This window comes from Polistes fuscatus, unplaced genomic scaffold (assembly GCF_010416935.1).
Source record: "Polistes fuscatus isolate 324 unplaced genomic scaffold, CU_Pfus_HIC Scaffold24, whole genome shotgun sequence".
Classification (NCBI taxonomy): domain Eukaryota; kingdom Metazoa; phylum Arthropoda; class Insecta; order Hymenoptera; family Vespidae; genus Polistes; species Polistes fuscatus.
Window position 1 is genome coordinate 136326 of NW_025113101.1, and position 21137 is coordinate 157462.

General features: G+C 31.3%; 1 protein-coding gene across 3 annotated transcripts in view; it reads left to right on the plus strand.

Annotated features, from left to right (window-relative positions):
* LOC122518361 overlaps positions 1-21137 on the plus strand; it is a 38453-nt gene that overhangs the window by 17128 nt on the left and 188 nt on the right. For all 3 annotated transcript variants that reach the window (XM_043637249.1, XM_043637247.1, XM_043637248.1), the window contains exons 3-9: positions 18123-18188; positions 18279-18364; positions 18468-18563; positions 20002-20127; positions 20226-20348; positions 20513-20592; positions 20939-21046. In XM_043637249.1, coding sequence (XP_043493184.1) covers positions 18123-18188; positions 18279-18364; positions 18468-18563; positions 20002-20127; positions 20226-20348; positions 20513-20592; positions 20939-21046 — 685 coding nt within the window. The remainder of the gene's footprint in view (positions 1-18122; positions 18189-18278; positions 18365-18467; positions 18564-20001; positions 20128-20225; positions 20349-20512; positions 20593-20938; positions 21047-21137) is intronic.

Consider the following 21137-nt stretch of genomic DNA (forward strand, 5'->3'; position numbering starts at 1 on the left):
GCCTCTCACCGCGAACCTTACAATCATTCGGATTGTTCATCGTACGAGGATTTCTATGTATTGTAAGTTATTTACACGTACTTGTGATACATCGTAATATGCGTTTCTACGTATACACGGGGCGTGTATACGTGTTTCTAAATCTGAACTCAACTCTCGTTTTATATATAAATCTAAGAAGCGTGTCTCTTTTGATATAAATATCAATGTTTTATATATAAATATTTAAGTAAGTTTGAGAATTTTTCCTATTTAATATCTGTCTCGTCGTCGTGGAAAAAATTTGTCCGTGAACCTGTTCGAATGATTCGAATTGATTGATACTCGTCACCTCGGTTTAACCATATTTGTATTTTACAAATAAAAAGATAAAAAAAAGAAGAAGAATTTTTATTCGCGTACGAGAAATCATACGCCCATCGTTATATTATTCATCTTTATTTTTCTTGTTTCTTTTTTTTTTAATCGTGACATCGATCCTGAAAATAATCATTGATTTCGACTCGACTCGTTGATACGATAATAATAACACTTAAAACGCGATTTGTCGATATGAAGACCCCCGTTGTGGACGTTTCTGTCCAACGAATAAAATTAGAGGGTTACTCTTAGAATTCGTAACGTTTAAAATAATCGTTTCTATCGTCGGACGAACGAATCAACGCGCTACCAAATCGAATATTCATAAATCATAACGTATGTGTTCGCAACATTGGTGACTAATTTTTTTCTTTTTTTTTTACTTTGAAAGCACGTCTAGACTTTCGAACCGAGTTCAATTTGTTCTGTGTTGCGCGAATAAAGTTTCGCACAGTTATTATTACGCTACCATCGAGAATGACTTCCATTCGAATAAATCTCTCGTTGGAAAAAAAGAAAATAAAAAGAAAAAGAAAAAGCTTTAGGCCTCTTCGTTGCCTTATACGTCTACGTTTTTTTTTTCTTCTCTCTTTTCTTCTCTCTTTCTTCCTTTTTATTTTATTTCGTTTTATATTTTCCCCCTTTTTACCTTTATACTTTTATCTTTTTCTATTTTTACATCAATAAATATCTGTACTTCGTACGTCTACTCGCTATTACTCATCCACTTGCGCGTATCTCTCGTTGTGATTCATTTTTCACATTACTTTGTTGTAATCTTTAGAATATTTTTTTTTTCAATCCTCGAACGTATTTATCGTCAAATACGAATAGAATACGCTTATAATAACACTGTTTGACTGGAAAAAAAATCACGGACACTCACATATTTCGTCTGGCAATTATAATAGCGACCTAAGTTCAAAATAATTACGCCAATTTTATTCGACTAGATTTATTCGATAATAGTATAAATAATTTCGATATTAAAAAATAAATCATTAAATTCGTTTATCCAATCATTTTGATTTGATCGATCGTTATAATTATCTTCAGTTATCACTGTTACCATATTTTTATTATATATTTATTCTCTGTTAACGAAAAGTTTTAAATAATTAATATAAATGATCATATCCACACTTAGGTTAGGTTACTTACTTTCTCTCGTTTATTTTTGAACTCCATGATAAAAGAAAGAAAAAAAAAGAAAAAAAATGCGTCGCATATAAGGTGAACAAAATAAAAATGTAATCGTCCACTTGTACAAATACTTTAGTTACGAATGATCGATAGTCTTCGAAAGAAAAATAAATAAGAATGATGAATATTGAAAGAGAGAGAATTTCAAGTAGGAAAGATAATGATCCCCGCTATGTCATTGGATAACACAACGATTTTGTGCAACTTCAAATCTATCATACACTATCGATCTTCGTTTCGTCATATCTCTATGATGTGTATCAGAGAAATGACGGTGTGTAACGACGAAGATAGATGAACAACGATCAACCAACGAAACGAACTCCCTTCTTCGAGAGAAGGTCTGCAGATGAGGAAAACCATACGTCCTATCATTCTATCATTTTTGCCATGTCAAAATCATCCTCCTTTTCATCGTCTAACGTCATTTTTCTCACACCCCACGACGATCTTTCTTATCTTTATTTTCTTTTTTATGGTGTTATCTAACACTTGTTAACACGTTGCGTGGTAAAAAGATTTTGAATTATTACATGGGGATAAAGAAACATAGTTTTTATATAAATATTTATAAATTGTTTTCAATGTGAAATAATATATGAATGAAATGTACTTGCAATGAAAATATATTAGTGTCGCAAATATACGAATCACACGTGTATCACGCAATTTTTATGATATTATTCTAACACTGGTTAATAAATTGCGTGGTAAAAAGATTTTGAATTATTACATGGGGATAAAGAAACATAGTTTTTATATAAATATTTATAAATTGTTTTCAATGTGAAATAATATATGAATGAAATGTACCTGTAATGAAAATATATTAGTGTCGCAAATATACGAATCACACGTGTATTATTCTAACACTGGTTAATAGATTGCGTGATAAGAAGATACTGAATTTTTATTCGGAAATAAAGAAACATAATTTTTGTAAAAATATTTACAAATTGTTTTCAATGTGAAATAATATATGAATGAAATGTACTTGCAATGAAAATATATTAGTGTCGCAAATATACGAATCACACGTGTATCATGCAATTTTTATGATAATTTTTTTTTAAATATTTACAAATTGTTTACATTGTGATATAAAATATGAATGAAATGTACCTGCAATGAGAATATTATTAGTGTCGCAAATATACGAATCACACGTGTATAACGCAATTTTTATGGTATTATTCTAACACTGTTTAATAAATTGCGTGATAAGAAGATGAATTTTTATTCGGGAATAAAGGAAGTTAGTTTTTTTTTAAATATTTACAAATTGTTTACATTGTAATATAAAATATGAATGAAATGTACCTGCAATGAGAATATTATTAGTGTCGCAAATATACGAATCACACGTGTATCACGCAATTTTTATGGTATTATTCTAACACTGTTTAATAAATTGCGTGATAAGAAGATTAATTTTTATTCGGGAAGAAGGAAAGATAATTTTTTTTTAAATATTTACAAATTGTTTTCATTGTGAAATAATATACGAATCACATGTGTATCACGCAATTTTTATGGTATTATTCTAACACTGGTTAATAAATTGCGTGATAAGAAGATACTGAATTTTTATTCGGGAAGAAAGAAAGATAATTTTTTTTTAAATATTTACAAATTGTTTTCATTGTGATATAAAATATGAATGAAATGTACCTGCAATGGGAATATTATTAGTGTCATAAATATATGAATCACGTGTGGTCACGCAATGTGGTTCAAAGAGAATAAGAGAGGGGGTTGTGGGGAGGCAAGAACAAAGTTCGCTACCACGTATCGTCGCTTCTTTGATCTTTCATCGGTGTCACTCGGTTCATTAAATCCACTTAGATTATTCGCTTCAATCGAGATACCTGCTTATCGAATCAACTTTAACCGCGATCCCTATCGCAACACGAATGTGCAATATATACTGACCGATTATTTTATCGATTAAATAAAAATAAATAAAATAAAATACAATAAAATCAAATAAAATAAAAAATAATCAAGGATACGTTCGCATGTATTCTAAATAATAATTCACCTAATTTTTATTTTAATTCAACATCGAGATCGCAATCAATTTTATTAATATGAACTTTCCAAAATTATTACGCTTTTATCCCTAAGGTAATTAATTCTTATAATTATAAAAATTATCATTAATATTCATTTATCTATGTTAATAAAAAATTAAAGTTTACAAAAATTTAATTACCCTCATTTTGTTCGTATTTTGATAGATCATTCGACGAGATCAATTTTGTCGAATACTTCTTTATTGTTATTCCAATTAAATGTATGTTAAGAAGAAAAAAAAAAGAAAATAATTACGAAAATTGGAATATCTCTATCAACGGTATTTAAACTTTTCTTATTCGATCGTGAACTCGAGTGAGAAATATTTACACGTTCGTATTTATAGAACAACGTTCGAAGATAACGCCGTCTTTGCTTCGCTCGAAATAGCTTGAGAAATTTTTTTACGGAAAGGGTAAAAGAAATGTTACACTCTTCGTGAAAATGTTTATCAAAAGAAGAAAGAAAAGAAAAGAAAGAAAAGTTCAAACTATTGCAAAAATTCCTAACGATTAATAGTATTCGTAAACTTGTATTTTAAATTCATATAAAAATATTATAACTATGCAGGTATCGTATAAAAGATAATAGAATCAATTGAATAAACTTGAATTACTATTGTAAAAGCAAGACTGAGTAATTTTACAAGAACGACAATACTAATCGAATAAATAATATTATAAATAATCGAAAACTCGAATCCCCCCACACACACAGTGTTATCCGTATTCCAATACTTTCGTAGTCAACAAATGAAATTACGATTCCGACTATATTAGATGGGGATTTTCTCAAAGCCAGCCCCATTTCCTATAGAATACAATATACATCCTCTAAGTAATAATAAAATCCTGTAAAAAAAACGAATTTATTCACTTCAACGATATCCATTATTGAAGAAATTTATCATTCGAATCTAATTTAATCTCGACTAAATTTGATTTACCTAATAGAACTTTCGAACTTTAATAAAAAAAAATACATTCTACAAATGGAATGAAATTGTATCTGGAATAATGAGAAAAGCGAGTAATAATAATTGAATAAATGAAAATTAAAAGAAAACAAGGAAAAATGATAGGGAAAAGAATCCTAGGGAAAATAATCGTGAAATGTGAGTTTCATTTAATGGGATTCGTTCTATGGGAGATTGGAACTCGCCTTTGGGTGACTTTGGTGTTGTCGAGCTAGGAACGTGACTGGGCGTTGCGAGGAGAAGAAAGAAAAGAGAGACAAGTAAAGGTGGAATGAGAGAGATACCATGGCCGCAAATAGAGCGCATCTTTTGCCACACGAATCATTTTGTTTTTTTCTTTTTATTTGACTTCTTCTTCTTCTTTTTTCCTGTTCTTTTTCCTTCATCCACTTAGAAGGGGTCGATCGTCTCATAGGATAAACATAACAGTGACGGGACGTTCAACCCAGTAGCCGTATCCGGAGTATTTAACCGATGCGTGTTTCATGAATTCGTCACGTGTCATTGTAGAGAAACATTTGGAACCTGTTCCAAACAAGAATCGAGAACTGGTTGGTTGGTACTGAACTCTAACATACGTGGAACGCAGGTGCGTACGATGACGGTTTTCGTACGACAGGCTCGTAAAATGTTCAATTGCAACGATTTAAAGAGTCTAATTCGTCTTATAGGTGGCTTCGAAGTTTTCTATTTATTGACTGAATCAGACGTCTGGTCTTAAAGCTTATATATATATATATATTTATTTCGTTTATTTCGTTTATTGAAACATTGACGGGAATTACTCATTGTCAGATAACCAGAATAAATATTGAAAGATAAAAATAATATAAAAATAATATAAATATAATATACTGATATATAAATAAAATAATATAAATATATAAATAAATAATATTAATTAAAAAATATATATATATAAAAGATACATAAAAATAAAGATAAATATAAATAAAATAAATAATATATACATATAGAGAGAATAATATAAATATAAATAAATAAAATAAAATAATAATATATATATATATATATATATAAAATATATTAAATAAAATAAATAAATAAATATATAAATAAAATAAATTAATTAAAATATAAAAAGAAAAAAGAATACAAACAAATAAATATAAATAAAATAAATAAAATATACATAGAAATTAACAAGACATTAAATAAAAAGACTATATAAATATATTTACAGAATCATAAATAAAGTTAAACAATTAAAGTGAGCTTAGACAAAATTTAATGGACGAATATATATATATATATCTTCTATATTAAAACATTGATTATATATATCTAACGTTAAATGTTTACGTAAATAAGTACACAGATATGAAGACGTACTTTTATCGAGTATCGTATGCGCTTGCTCTGATATTAAAAAGATATAACAACAATATAATGTTAGCTATACGTTTACAGATTAGTTAGAGATAAGCTGTGTGAGTATGTGTGTGTAAGTATAGATTAGAATTTAGACGTCCTCCTCGAGAATCATGTTTCTCTGATAAATACGATAATAAAACTAACATATATATATATATATAAAATACAATTTTCTGTAAAGGATTATTTTCAAAAGGATCGAAATAACTTGGTCCTCCAGGAATATCTCGTTGGTATAAATCGATCTCATTTTTAGTTACGCGTTGAGTAGCAAGAAGAAGAAGAAGAAGGAAGAGAGAGAGAGAGAGAGGGAGAGTGATGGAGAGGTTAAAGGTCAAAAAATCGCGAGAGTTGCAAGAGTCCTCCTCACGCGATTGCACGGAGGCGGTCAAGGTACTGTGGCGGCCCTCGTGAACCAGCAGAGGCCCTCGAGCGATGGCCCTCGGGTGGTCGAACCGGATGGCTGCTCATATTCACCGTAAATGGACGTTCGAGTAAAAAACTACGTCGTCGTTCCTCCTTCTCGAGGAATTCGTGCCTTCCACTTTTTTCTTCTTATTCTTCTTCTTTTTCTTCTTTTTTTTCAGTACCCTTTTCAAACTAAAAACGTATCGCTAAGAAAATCTTTCGAAGGACGATTAATTTTGTAATTTAAGAGAAAAGGTTATAGAGAGAATTTTCAATTCTGAAATTTCGAAAGATCGATTTCACTTTATCCGTTTACGTCTAGGAAGAAGAAGAAGGGATCATGAATATGATCATTCGGTTGAGTGCAAGTATTAATAGGCACGGAGAGATTGCTCGAGGGTGTTCGCGGCTGGTGAAACGCATATTAACGAGAAAAAAACAAGAAAAAAAAAGAAACGGAAAGAGAAAGAGGGAGGAGGAGGAGGAGGAGGAGGAGGGAAAGTAAGAGGGGGAGGGGAGAAGAAGTATTTTGCTAGGATGCGAGCATGTATTTTTGCGTAAGCATACGCGTGAGAAATTCTCCAAGGCTCCCACACGCGAACCCACAAGTATAATATGATGCAAAGAAAAAGCTCTGACAGAGAGAGAGAGAGAGAGAGAGAGAGAGAGAGATTCTTTGTCTTCTCTCGAGACTACGTTCTCCTTAAAGTATCCTGAAAGCCGCCTATGGAACTGGTTTCGTTGTTCCTGATTGACCTGGAACAATAGCGCCACTTAAGTATGCCAAAGAGCTGCTTGACGTTCATAAAATCTTGTTCCTACCCCCCCGCCCCCCCTCTTTCGGATCAACCAACTATTAACTAACGTTAATATTTTCCTTCGTTAGTTTTTATTTTTAATAAATATTACGCTTGGAATAGAACTTTTCTTCCTCTACGTTGGTGGTTTCACCTATTGTTTGCTTAGGATAAAAGAAATATTCTTTACTTTTTTTGATCGTAATATCAGAATTGTTCGTGTTTAAAAAGCTTCATTGTTTTCCTAGAATTTCAGCTTCTATGCAAATGACAAATTTTTTGTTGGTTTAACTTGTCTAACCAGTCGTGAAACGTTGCGGAAATTGTTTTTCATTTTGGTATTGTTAATAAAAGTTTAATGTAATTTTTGATAATAGATTTTGCGAGGTGTAACGTAATTATATATATAACGTAAATGGCATATGGTAATCAATATTATATAGTCTTGTCCGGTTCTGTAAACGATTCGCAAGACTACCAATGCATCCTAACGAACACGGAAAAAGAAGACGAAGAAGAAAAAGGAAGAAGTCAAAGTAGGAGGAGTAATGCAAGACGATGCATGTTTTATCGGCATCACATATAGGCGTGTAATTATTTCACTTTCGATGGGATTCTTAACCTTTCATCAAGTAATTTAGTAATTTGGAAGTTTGAGTCAGGTTTACCTGCCTCATGAGTGTAACTTCTCGTAGTTATTTTGCGCATTTCGTTATTGTTCCTTCATTAGCATCTTGTAATCGTAAGATTATTCAATATTTTTCTTATGCGGCGATATAATAAAAAAAACTGATGTGTGTACTTATGTGCGCACGTAAGAAGTTATACTTCTTTGCCGTACCAAAACGAACATAACCTCAATAACATCAAAAATAACTTCAAAAAAAAACTTCAAAGAAAAAAAATAACTTACAAAAAAAAAATAATAATTATTATATATATTATATAAGAAAGAATAAATACTTATGTACGCATGTAAGAAGTTATACTTCTTTGCCGTACCAAAACGAACATAACCTCAATAACCTCAAAAATAACTTTAAAAAATAACTTAACAAAAAAGAAAAATTTATTATTATTATTATTATTATTATTATTATTATTATTATTATTATTATTTAAAAAAGAAAGGAAAGAAACATATTTTCAATCGATCGATATATTATATATATTAGAAAGAATAAAAATATCATAATATATGCCATGGGTACGGTGATAGTATTAGTTCCCGCTCGATCATTTAAGTCAAGCAGCGCTGAGTACGATTAGTATTTGGATGGGTGACCCGCTTGAGAAAAAAAGGGGAAGAAGGAAAAGAAGACACAACTTCATGCCGTATACTTGAAATCGCTTTGTCGCGCGTCGTAAATACTTGACAAACTTCATGGTGTCGATTTTTCGTGTCGCTCGTAAAAATTCACTCTCATCACATTTTCCCAAACGCGCCAAAAGAAGTATAACTTCAAAAATGTGTTCAGTAGTGTTCAATGATTGAATTTTCTTTGCGTAGAAATGGAAAGATGTTTGAAAAAAATTGTATTTTAAATACAAGTGAGAAAAATAAAAGTATAAGTTAACGTTCGATCGAATGATGAATATCGGTAGCGAGAAAATAGCCTAACCACGGGCAGATGCACGTATGTTTCTAAACACTTTGAAATATCGCATTTCTGAAATTAGCGAAGGTGAATCACGTTCTCGAATCGGCCGTGCCGGTGCAAGTTTAGCTTTCGTAGCTTCTCTCCCGTTCATTCGCTAATGTATACACACCAGAATTACTATGGCGTCGGATTGTTTAGCCATCGTTCGTTACCCTCGCAAGAGGAAAAGTAACGATTTGTTGATATAGTAACTGTTAATGACCCGCGAGATCATATATTTTCTTCAAACTAAATTCCTTTGATGAAAAAATAAATATTCTTTTTTTCTTTTTTCAAATAACAAGATGAATTTAATGCGTTAAACGCGAAAGATTATTCGAAATAGAAAATATGTCGTTATACTAATCGATGTCAATTTCTCATCGGATAAAAGTCACCCTCTGTTTTTTAGATTTTATGATAAACTGCTGCGCTCCGACGCATAAATATTCATTTATTCTAATATTCTGTTTTCTATCGTAGGTAAGATTATTTTCACGATCACGTTTTCATACAAAATAAAATTATTAATACAAATATACGATGATCGTTTTAATCGCGCTAATAATCAGCGAAACGATTTTTCTCGAAAGTATCGTTTAAAAAAAAAGAAAAAAAGAAAGAAGTATTAACCATGATATTACTCGTTTTTGATATTACTCGTCGTATAAATTTATTTTAATGGTTAAATCGCGTTTAAATTGCAATTGGTAGAGAGAATCCCGGTTCTTTTTCCCCATCAAACAAATCCTGTCATGTCTGATTCGTGCTCCTTTATCTTTCCACTTCGGACCGTGCTTTTATTCGTTCGTGTAGTACCCTCGACGAGACAGCAGCTTAAGAGAAAGAGAGATGCAAGAGACAAGGGTCGGTATGTTGAAGTTGCCTCGTAGAAATTATAAAATTAAAAACGTAGAAACGAAAGAATACAAAAAAATCTCTCCAAGGACGAACTTAAAATCGTTTCAACTTCCACGAAGGATTTCTGCGTTATATGGAAACTCATTGTAAGATTTAACACTAAACGTGTACCGTGACCGGTCAAACGATCGTGTCCTGTAAATTGTAAAGATGTGATAATCTATAAAACAAAAATTCTACGAAAACGCATAAAATATATCTTGATTTATTTCAACATAAAAAGAAATATATCGTTCGCTATCCAACCGAATTAAAAAATCTCATTCTATACGAAAATATATATAATATATTTTTGAAAGCAGTCATTTGACCGTTCACAATAGGAATATAATAAATCACAATAGTGTTAAACTATTCTACCAATTCAAGAATGTTGCCACCTCTTTTATACTTCAGAACAGAAATGAATTCTGACATAAACTTTATTATGTATCTGTCATTCCTTATTTGAAATGAAAATTTTCTACGAATTATGCATTAGGATTTGCAGCAGGTTCACAGTGAAATACGAAATAGGAAATCGAATCATCGTACGATACGGTTGAGTTCGTAAATTATTTAAATGGACGATCGTAAGTCATCCTAGCATTTCTTTTTCACTTTTGCTACCACTCGAAAGAGTGGCCTCTGCAAAATAAAAAAAGAAGAAGAGGAAGAAGAAGAAGAAAGATGACCGAAGAAAAATGAGGTGTCACGTATCTCGAGGTTGCTCTCGATCGATCCTTTTGCCTTCGAACGAGCACCAATCTGGCCAATACTATTCCCCTTGGTAGATTTTGACGAAGGGAATTGTTCGTTGAGTCACGAGTGCCACTTCAATTCACGGCTTCTTCTTTCTCTTTTCATTTATTTCTTTTTTTTTAATACGAGTTCGAGAGCACGATCGAAGTCATTGAGATTCCATACTTTTTTGCGAAGCATTTTATTGCATCAACCTCGCTTTCGTTTTCGAAGTTATTGGCATTTTTTCTCCTCTCATTTCTTTTTAACATATTCGAAAAGAGAAGAGTAGAGAGAAAAATTGCGTGGCGTTGAACAAGCGTCAAATGTCAAACGTTTCGATTACAAATGACCATTCTTTTATTGTTACAATGTTTAAAATTAACGCAAAGGGATCGTCAAGCAAAGAATTTTTAAGTTAAACCAGTAGCAACGCAGGGGGAGAGAAGGAACGATTACGATAAAGGGTAAAAACGAATGTTAGAGAATATAAAATGATGGTAACGGAGAGAGAATGTAGAAGTGCTAATGCAGGAACGGTGCAACGGGCAAAATTTAATATCGCATTTTATGAGCTTCGGTTAATTCGAAGGGACGTTCGTTACACTTAACTCTCATTAAATCTTTGATTTACGAGACCCCGTCTACGAACTTGGAAAGTGGTTAAACTTAACGCGTAATATATATATATATACATTTTTATCCTAAGTCAAAAGTCGTATGTACTGGAAAAAGAAATTATCCTTCATGAAAAAGGATAATAAAGATGTCACGTTTATTGCTGCTGCTGCTAAATTTCTCACATTTGCGAAACGAATTGTTCGATCAAAATAAAGAAACGATGAATGGTAGATGAAATAAGGAATTTAATACAAAATTGTTGTCCCTTTGATCCCTGTTGTTAAATGATTTATGATTTAAACCTAACGAATATAAATTCATCCATTTTTATTCTAATCCTAAATCAAAAATCGTATATCGAAGAAAACGAAACTATCGTTCGACAAGATCGAATCATAAATATTTCGTAATTTTAAAAATGTCGATACCAATGAAAGAAGAAACAAAAGAAACAAACGTTAAATTTTATATTAAATAAAAAATTTAATATAAAATTGTTGTCCCTTTGATCCCTGTTGTTAAATGATTTATGATTTAAACCTAACGAATATAAATTCATACATTTTTATTCTAATCCTAAATCAAAAATCGTATATCGAAAAAAACGAAACTATCGAATAATAAATATTTCGTAATTTTAAAAATGTCGATACCAGTGAAAGAAGAAACAAAAGAAACAAACGTTAAATTTCTCACATTTGCGAAACAAATTGTTCGATCAAAATAAAGAAACGATAAATGGTAGATGAAATAAAAATTTAATAGAAAATTGTTGTCCCTTTGATCCCTGTTGTTAAATAAATTTATGATTTAAACCTAACGAATATAAATTCATACATTTTTATTCTAATCCTAAATCAAAAATCGTATATCGAAAAAAACGAAACTATCGTTCAAAATCGAATAATAAATATTTCGTAATTTTAAAAATGTCGATACCAGTGAAAGAAGAAACAAAAGAAACAAACGTTAAATTTCTCACATTTGCGAAACAAATTGTTCGATCAAAATAAAGAATTTAATACAAAGTTGTTGTCCCTTTGATCCCTGTTGTTAAATAAATTTATGATTTAAACCTACCAAATATAAATTCTTACATTTTTATCTAATCCTAAATTAAAAATCGTATATCGAAAAAAAACGAAACTATCGTTCAAGAATAATAAATATTTATTATTAAATAATAAATATTTCGTAATTTTAAAAATGTCGAACAAAAAAAACAAATATTAAATTACTCACATTCGCGATTGATCATGCGAAAGAAAGTTTGATATTAAAAAAAAAGCAAAAAGCAAGAAGAGAAAAGAGGAAGATAGATGGGATAGATAAAATAAAGAGAAATTAGATAAAAATTGTTGTCCCTTTCGTTCAGATACTATCGCTAAATAACGTATAATGAATCTGTATAAGTATTTTCAAAGAAGCCGGTGTGTCCGTCTATCGTAATGCGTTAAAGATACTCGAGGTGAAATCTTTCGAGAAGATAACCGTTGAGATTTCGGAAGTGCTTAAGAGAGCCGTAGACACGCGAGCAACCAATGCGATAACTCATCGGAAATTTATCACCCTGGAGAAGGCTCCAAGCCGGATCACGCAAAGGGACGTTCCCTGTCCCTTTCTCTTTCTTCCTTCTTTCCTATCGTACGACGTTGCTAATTTTATTACCGATGTCTTATACCTTCTTTATCTTTTCTTCTCTTTTCTTCTCTCTCTCTCTTTTTTTTTTTTCTTTTTTTTTTCCGTTTGGTCTTTCGACGCCCTCGGTCTCGCACGCCACGGAAATCTTTTTAAAGATAATATTAAGAAACACGATACGTACTTAATATTATCTACCGTCACGTACAAAAGACAATCCTTTTTACCATTTCAACGACAAATTTTCATGACAATGAAATATAAATTATCATGCGTGCCCTTTTCTTTCTTTCAAACGAAGATGAATGATTTTTCCCGTTTACTTTTTTCTTTTCATTTTTTTTCTTTTGACGAATGTATTAATAAAAAGTAATACTCGAATAGATTTACCTCGACTAATTTTAAAATTGGCACGATTCGTTGGGCTATTTTATTTTATACTCGTTGTCACGAGAATACTTTTTCTTTCTCGTTGAAAAGGAAAAAAAAAAGAAAGGAAATTTAAAGTACCGTGCGATTATGCATGTAGGAATAACTTGGCTTTAAATAATAGCTGCAACGAATAACCCTATCATTTAACACGAAAATCATCGAAACGTTTCGTTTGCATTTGCGAAGAAAAACAATGATATGATTAATGCGAATCTGTCACGTGACATCTAATACGAATTATGATACAACTATGATACGTCTGACACACGCGAGGAATTGCTGATAAAATAACCGAATGTGTCGGAGGTTAACTAATACGTTACGATCTATCATTAAATATAAATTCGTACGATTTCTCATTCGTTAAGTAAATAAAATAAATTATCATTGTGGTTGTATTTTCTTGAAATTATTCGATTATATTTTTGAATCACCCTATATGTTTTTACATGGTGTTATCATTGACGAGCGATGTACCGTATAACGGAGAGTTGTTTCTTGAACCAGTATTCCCACGCGATTGTCCTCCGAACCGTATCCAAACTGTCCCCGAGATCCGTTTAACTAATTTTTTACTCATTTTCAATATTTTTCTATTTTATTTTTATTTTTTTCATTTTAAATACATAGACACGTGAAAGTGTACTCTCGTTGGCAAAGAGTAAAAGTGCCAGGACTATCTCCTAAACGTTCTTATTTTTTGAAAATATTTTTTTTTATCTTTTTTCAGCTAGAATCATCTACTTTAAACGATTACTGTAATATTCACGACACGATTATCATAGTTACTCGAGAAGATCCCATATCAGTAAACCTTTTACTGCAGCAACATATCATAATAATCTAACGGTGCTTAAATTTATGAAAAATAAAATGAAATGTCGATATGTGCAAACATATCGCATTCACTTTACGCAAAGATACAGTTCTTCTTGTGTTATATTAAATAACACTGTCATCCCTAGAACAAATACGGTGAAATACTTAGGTAATCACATGGAAACTAAACATATAAGAGCTAAAATAGAAGAAATAATAAAAATAATAATAAAATATATAAAATATAAATAAAATATAAATAATAAGAAATAAAAAAACTGGTGTGTGTACTTATGTACGCACGTAAGAAGTTATACTTCTTTGCCGTACCAAAACGAACATAACCTCAATAACCTCAAAAATAACTTTAAAAAATAACTTAACAAAAAAGAAAAATCTATTATTATTATTATTATTATTATTATTATTATTATTATTTAAAAGAAAAAGGAAAGAAACATATTTTCAATCGATCGATATATTATATATATTAGAAAGAATAATAAAATATCATAATATATGCCATGGTACGGTGATAGTATTAATTCCCGCTTGATCATTTAAGTAAAGCAGCGCTGAGTACAATTAGTACTTGGATGGGTGACCCGTTTGAGAATAAAAAAAGAGAAAGAAGAAGAGAAGAAAGACAACTTCATGCCGTATACTTGAAATCACTTTGCCGCGCGTCGTAAATACCGACAAACTTCATGGTGTCGTTCGGAAAAAAATCACTCCCATCACATTTTCCCAAACGCGCCAAAAGAAGTATAACTTCAAAAAATAAATAAAATAGTAAATAAAAATAAATATAAATAATAATAAAATAGAAAAAATTCGTATAGGAAGACGGAACATCTACTCGCAGGGGAAGTTGGAGATCAAAAAAATAACTTTGAACGATTGTTTTCACCGATTCCAAAATTTTGAGATCTACGATGCATCGATTGAATATATCGATACCTGTTTTAAACGCCTCCACGAATCTTTTTCTTTTGTTTTTTCTTTTGAAATAATCTAAACGACATCGAGAAACTCTTCATCGATTTCCAAAAGCGTCGACCGACGGTTCTAACAGATTTTTCTTAAACGCGTAAACCGGTTTACTCGACGAATCAACTATTTCTTATATCGAACTTTACTCGGAAACGATCTTTACGTAAGACGGTAAGCGATAATCGCGTTTTCATCGATCGTTTAGATTTCATCAATTGGAGAAACAATATTTAATGAAAGAAATGAAAAGAAACAACGAACAACTACGACGTATCTTATATCTCGAGATTTCAATTAGATAAATAGCTTACTCGGTAGTAATGTGGGAAAGTTAATAGAACAGGACTAACTCTGTTCGACAAAAAAAAAAAAAAACACACCGAAAAATAGAAAATAAATGTAGTACACGCTAGTTGCACAAAAAGAAATACGTATTATGCATATCTCGAATGAATTTACAATTATAATATAATTATATATATATATTAATAATTATTATAATTATTATATTAATTATATATTATATCCTATGAAATATTGTATAAGATTCGATAATCAATTTATTCTTAGAAAATTTATTATTATTTCCTGATGCATTGTCAAACGTTTTCAACTAACTTGAAAGTATTTTAAAACACAAGTGAAAAGTATGTGCAACTTATCGTAGAAAAAAAATATAATAAGCAGAAATCCTAGAAAGTTAACATGTTAAATAACTCACCCTGTATATCCTCCATTACTTGGAAATGACTCATTTTTAAACAGCGAAACTTTCTAATATTTACCCAAAGTACACTAACCGAGCGTGTTCAAGACTTAAATCAATAAGTGTGCTATATATATATATATCGTTCGAGTAGAGAAAAGTTCTATATATTTATGTATACATATATGTATTTTACATCTTTCGATTCTTTCTCTTGAAAAATAATGCGTCGAAGAAATGCACGCGGAGACATTTTCTCCGAGCAACAAGTATTTCATTTCTTAACCTCGTCCGAGACCTTGAAATCGTCCTGGAACGCATCAAGACTCCAAGAATTTAAATGCTGCATAATTCTATCGTAACTGTATGAAGAATATTCTACGGGCCATTAATTCGAAAAACTAGGAAAATTTATCTTCCTTAAAGAACGTATACCCAACCCTTTTGCTTAAAAGTATACGCGGTATAATACTATCTATCATACGGATTATTAATTTTAAAATATTTACGTTTATTACTGCCAGTCGATACAAAATTCAATATATTACATAAATTACAAAATATCTATCTGAAGAGAGATAAATTATTGTCCTTGATAAAAAGTTCTTTTATCTAAAGCAATCTTTGCAATTTAAATATTAATTCACTAACGATTAATAATACTCATCCTTTTTTTTATTTATGAAAATATTATTACATACAAATTGAACTTTACTAAATGAGTATTCCATACAATGTAACCATCGACAAAGAGAAAGTATGCCAAAAATTCCAATATTTCTTTAGCACCATTTTCAATTATTTTTTTTTTTACTCTTGCGGCATTGACAACAGCGACTGGCAAATAGAAATAAAAAAACAAGGCTTGTAAAAGAAAGAAAGAAAGAAAGAAAGATAGGGGTAACAAAAATGAAGGAAAAGATAAGGGTCGTACTATTCGAATGTATTGTCCTTCTCATTGTTTTTCTATCTCTTTCTTTCTCTTTTTGGAAGTTAGAAGGCGTTTTAATTGTACTCTCGTGCCCGCTAGCAAAGTTTAATCGGCCGAGTCCAGGGTTCTTTGTTTGGTGTGTGTGTGTGTGTGTCCCTATGTATCCCTAGTACGTCTCATTTTTGTACCCTTTAGAGAAACCTTGTCCTCTTATTTTCTTCCTCGGGAAGGAAGAGGATCATGAGTCGGAAAATATGGGATGGAATGCATGTGCATCGTGCGGATCGGGGGATACGTTGTTGGGACAGTTAATGTCGTGTCGCGTTTCAGTAAACATGACAGCGACACGGCAAAACGCAATTTTCTGCGCCCTGATGATGACGAAGTGGTTCCACCAAGTCCACCTCTTCCTACAAAATTATATATGATCTTTATATGTATATATTCATATTATATATAGATACTTTCACGTGTTATATTCCTATCCGCGTTATAACAGTTATTCGCAAACTATAGGAAAATGTAGCAAACCCTTTTCGCGTATATTTCTGTCTACAGTCAGAATTACATTTAACTGGAAAGATCTATTTTTTGTTACTTATGATTTCAAAATATAATTATTATTCTCTTTATTTTGTATTTTTTTTAAATATTTAAGCATGAATATAAAATTCTTTCTTAAGAGCATAAATAATTTGCGTATGACTGTTATAGTATATAAAAAAAAAAACAGATTTACAGGACTACAAAGTACAAAAATGTATTCCCAATTATTGACCGAAGAAAAAAATCAAATAACAAATTTCTTCGAATAGTATATTTATGTAAAATTAATTGAATATTTCAGTAGAATACTATACCGCAATATTCCGTCAACTGTTTCTCACAGTCATCTCTGCATCATTCTATCTTGAAACTATGCGAATACCGCATGGAACGCAGATCTATCGCTTCTCGTAACCACTGTCACCATAACCGCATTCAACCGACTACCGTGCAATTCCCTATTTTTAATTATACCAACTTGCCAAGCTCATCTGCGGTGTAAAATCAAGGTAACATTGTTTCGTGCGGTTAATATTTAAATATAAATTTCATTTAATACACGCGTCTTTTATTTAACTTTTATTCGTCTGATCTTATATATTCGAAAAAAAGGATTTGCTGGAAAGGTAATGGCGAATCGAGGCGTGGTAATGAATGCAAAGCCAGATATTCGTTTTCTCGACGTGAAAGATGCGGCCTTCTTTTAAAAAGCAACAAGAACTCGTTACGTGTCGTACCGAACACGACCGATTTATTTTCAGATCATGCGTTCAGATCTATCCCATCGTTGAGTTTAAAACTTCCTTCCTTCAGCCCCCCCCTCTCTATATCTTTCTCATTTTTTTTCTCTTTCGATCGGATATATATTTCTTTGTTCCACCTTTCTCAATTTTCAAAAGTTATTTTCAATCAAAGTGTTATCGTGTGTTGTTTTTTTTAGAAGGCGAGTATGTGCACGACAAACTACTTCTTCTTCCCCCTACCATCATCGCGGAAAACAGATCAGGTAAATTTGATTAACTTCTAAATCTATCTACTGAGATTCCTTTTTTTTTTCCATATTAGATTACTCCAAATAAGTGAATTTATACTTCAGGTTAGTCTACACCGAAATGTCGCCCGGTTTTATGTGCTGTCCAGGTTGGATGCAATTTACTCGTCTCAGTTTTGGTTGCAACAAACGTGAGATTCTTTTTTTCTATTTTTTTTCTTTTTTACACATCTACACACACACACATATACTAATATATATTAAAAACAATATTAAAAATAATGTATTTTTTAGCAACCTGTGCAACATTATGTTTGAACGGTGGAACCTGTATTTCTCCAGGGAAGTGTATTTGTCCGAAAGGTTTTACCGGTAGCCAATGCCAGTCGGGTAAGTCAATGTTTTTCATTGAAATCAAAAATATCCTAATGCGTGTAGAAATAAATGTTAAAATAAACTAGACGTTACTTAAATTAGATTAGAAATATCTGTGTAGAGTTCTTTAACTACACGAGTCCTGTGTAAAGTTTTGATATCCTTCTAAGGTAACTAGTAGTAAAAGCGCCTTACAAAGTTCCCGATAATGACTCGACTGACGAATACGGGTCGTTAAATCATGAAGTATCTGGAGTGTATCGATAGCAAACAACGATTACGCTTGGTGTAGCCAGGAATTGTTGAACGTAATTAAATCGACGCGGTGCGATATTCCGTTCGATAGCATTTACGTTTAGAGTGGTATACACATATAGCCAATGAGAAACCTATTTATCTATCTACAGGATGATCTATACCGCAAAAATTATTTAGATATATTTTTGTTAATATTAAAAAAAAAAAAGAAAAAAATAGAAAATAAAAAACAGAAAAAAAATCACGAAAATAACAATAAATACAATTCATAATAACGAATCCAATGCAAATAATGCGCATGCATTTACTATAATCTCTTAATTATTTTTACAAATAAAATCATAGCAACTTGTATAAAAATAACAAATATTTTCGTGCGTTTTTTAAATCTAAAAGAAAAAAAAAAAATATGATAAATTAATTGAAATTATATGAACCACCCTATAAGTTGAACATACATGCAGTTACTATGGTGTTTTACCTTTGGAATAGACTATGTGTTTTCGATAGATTTACGAGCGATTATCGATAGGTTACACGAACGTTCTAATTACTCCTGGAACTGGCAACGTTTTACGTAACACGATCATCTTATTTTTGTTGATCGTTAGTTCGCGATTCGTTGGTAGGAATGGAAAAGTTTGTCACTCGATTAAAATTACTTAGAGATCAAAGAGAAAGATTTACGAAGGTTGGCTAGAGATAGGAACGACGACGACGACGACGAGGATATATACCGGACGTTCCCTAATCCTCGACGTGCAATCGCCTTTTCGAAATTAATTGCTACGAGTTTGTAGTACATGCACGTTCGTACGTGCTAATCAAACCGAAGGTGTTACTATCCATATACGTGTGTATGCATATGCTAAGCTAGAATATATATATATTAAGTCGGGATAATTATTAAAGTTTTTTTTTAAATAACGGCACGATACTAATATCATAAATATAGTTCATATATATTTATATTTTTAGACGACAAAAATGAATATAGAGAGAAAAAAATAAAATTAATTCATATATATAAGTATCGTTGCATGGTTTGACCCCTATATGAGTCAGTTCGTGGGCTTTACATGGATTACTGGTATTATATGGGTCGCTAGTAACGAGAGGGTTAAAATGATTTATTTTTGAATACATAATAAGATAAACTAATAAATAGGCGATATTATTTATATTTAAATTACAGACGTAGACGAGTGCGTGACTGAGAAACCATGTGGACAACTTTGCAGAAACTTACCCGGTAGCTACGAGTGTTACTGCAGACCCGGTTTTCATCTTCAACAAGATGGACAATCCTGTCGCAGAAACGGTAAGTTTTCATAAAGAGTCAGTTTTTATAACACAGCACGAACTCTTTCTTGACCTTTTATCAAGTTGGTAAACGCTTTATTACGTATAATTTTGTAGACACCGAGGAAACCGCTTTCGAGGCTCGAGATCTAGAGAACGACTTCCATGAATCGTTGACGTCGACGTCGACCACGACGACAACGAGTACCACAAGAAAACCAACTACCACCTCCTCTTACGGCACGTATATATATATTTATTTAAAGAGAGTGAGTGCTTCTCAGAGATAAGTTAAAAATATCCAGCCGCAACTTTACGTTCTTCCTGTCCTCTCATCATCGTTTGGAATCAACAAATAATGACGTGTCCTCTCTCTAAATGCGATTTTCACTTTCTTTTTGTAGATGTAGATAACAAAGTGGGAGATGTTGACCTCGATCAGGACTATGAAATCATCATGAGGAGACTAACTAAACTTGAAAAAGTATGTTCATCGTTGTAACATTGGGTTTTTTCTTTTTCTTTTTTAATTCAATATCAATCTTTCTCAATTTCCTAATCACGTTTAACACTTTGACTGTCACGTCGGAATTAATTTTTCACTTTCGATGTTTCAATAAAAATTTGTAATTCAATTGTGCAATTTTTATTTCAAAGTATATTCTAATTAGCAGTGATGTCCAAAATGCGCTAACTGTAAATTTTCATTCAACTTTTACAATTGTAAAAAGTTCAAGCGCTCCGGTCACTAATGACCAAAGTGGCAGTCAAAGTGTTAGAGACCGGAACTTATCAATGATAATTACTAAACAACATTTTGTACTTTTTAGCAAATAGCCAAAAATAAAAAAAGAGAAACCGAATCTACGGATATGAGCGCAAAAATTACTATGGCTGTTGAAAGTATAAACGATATGAGACGAGCTGTCGAGAATGTGGTAAGATTACAAGGAATTATAACATTACGTACATGAAAATTACAATATCTATGTTAAATATTAAAGAAGAAACTTTGAAAAATCATTTCAG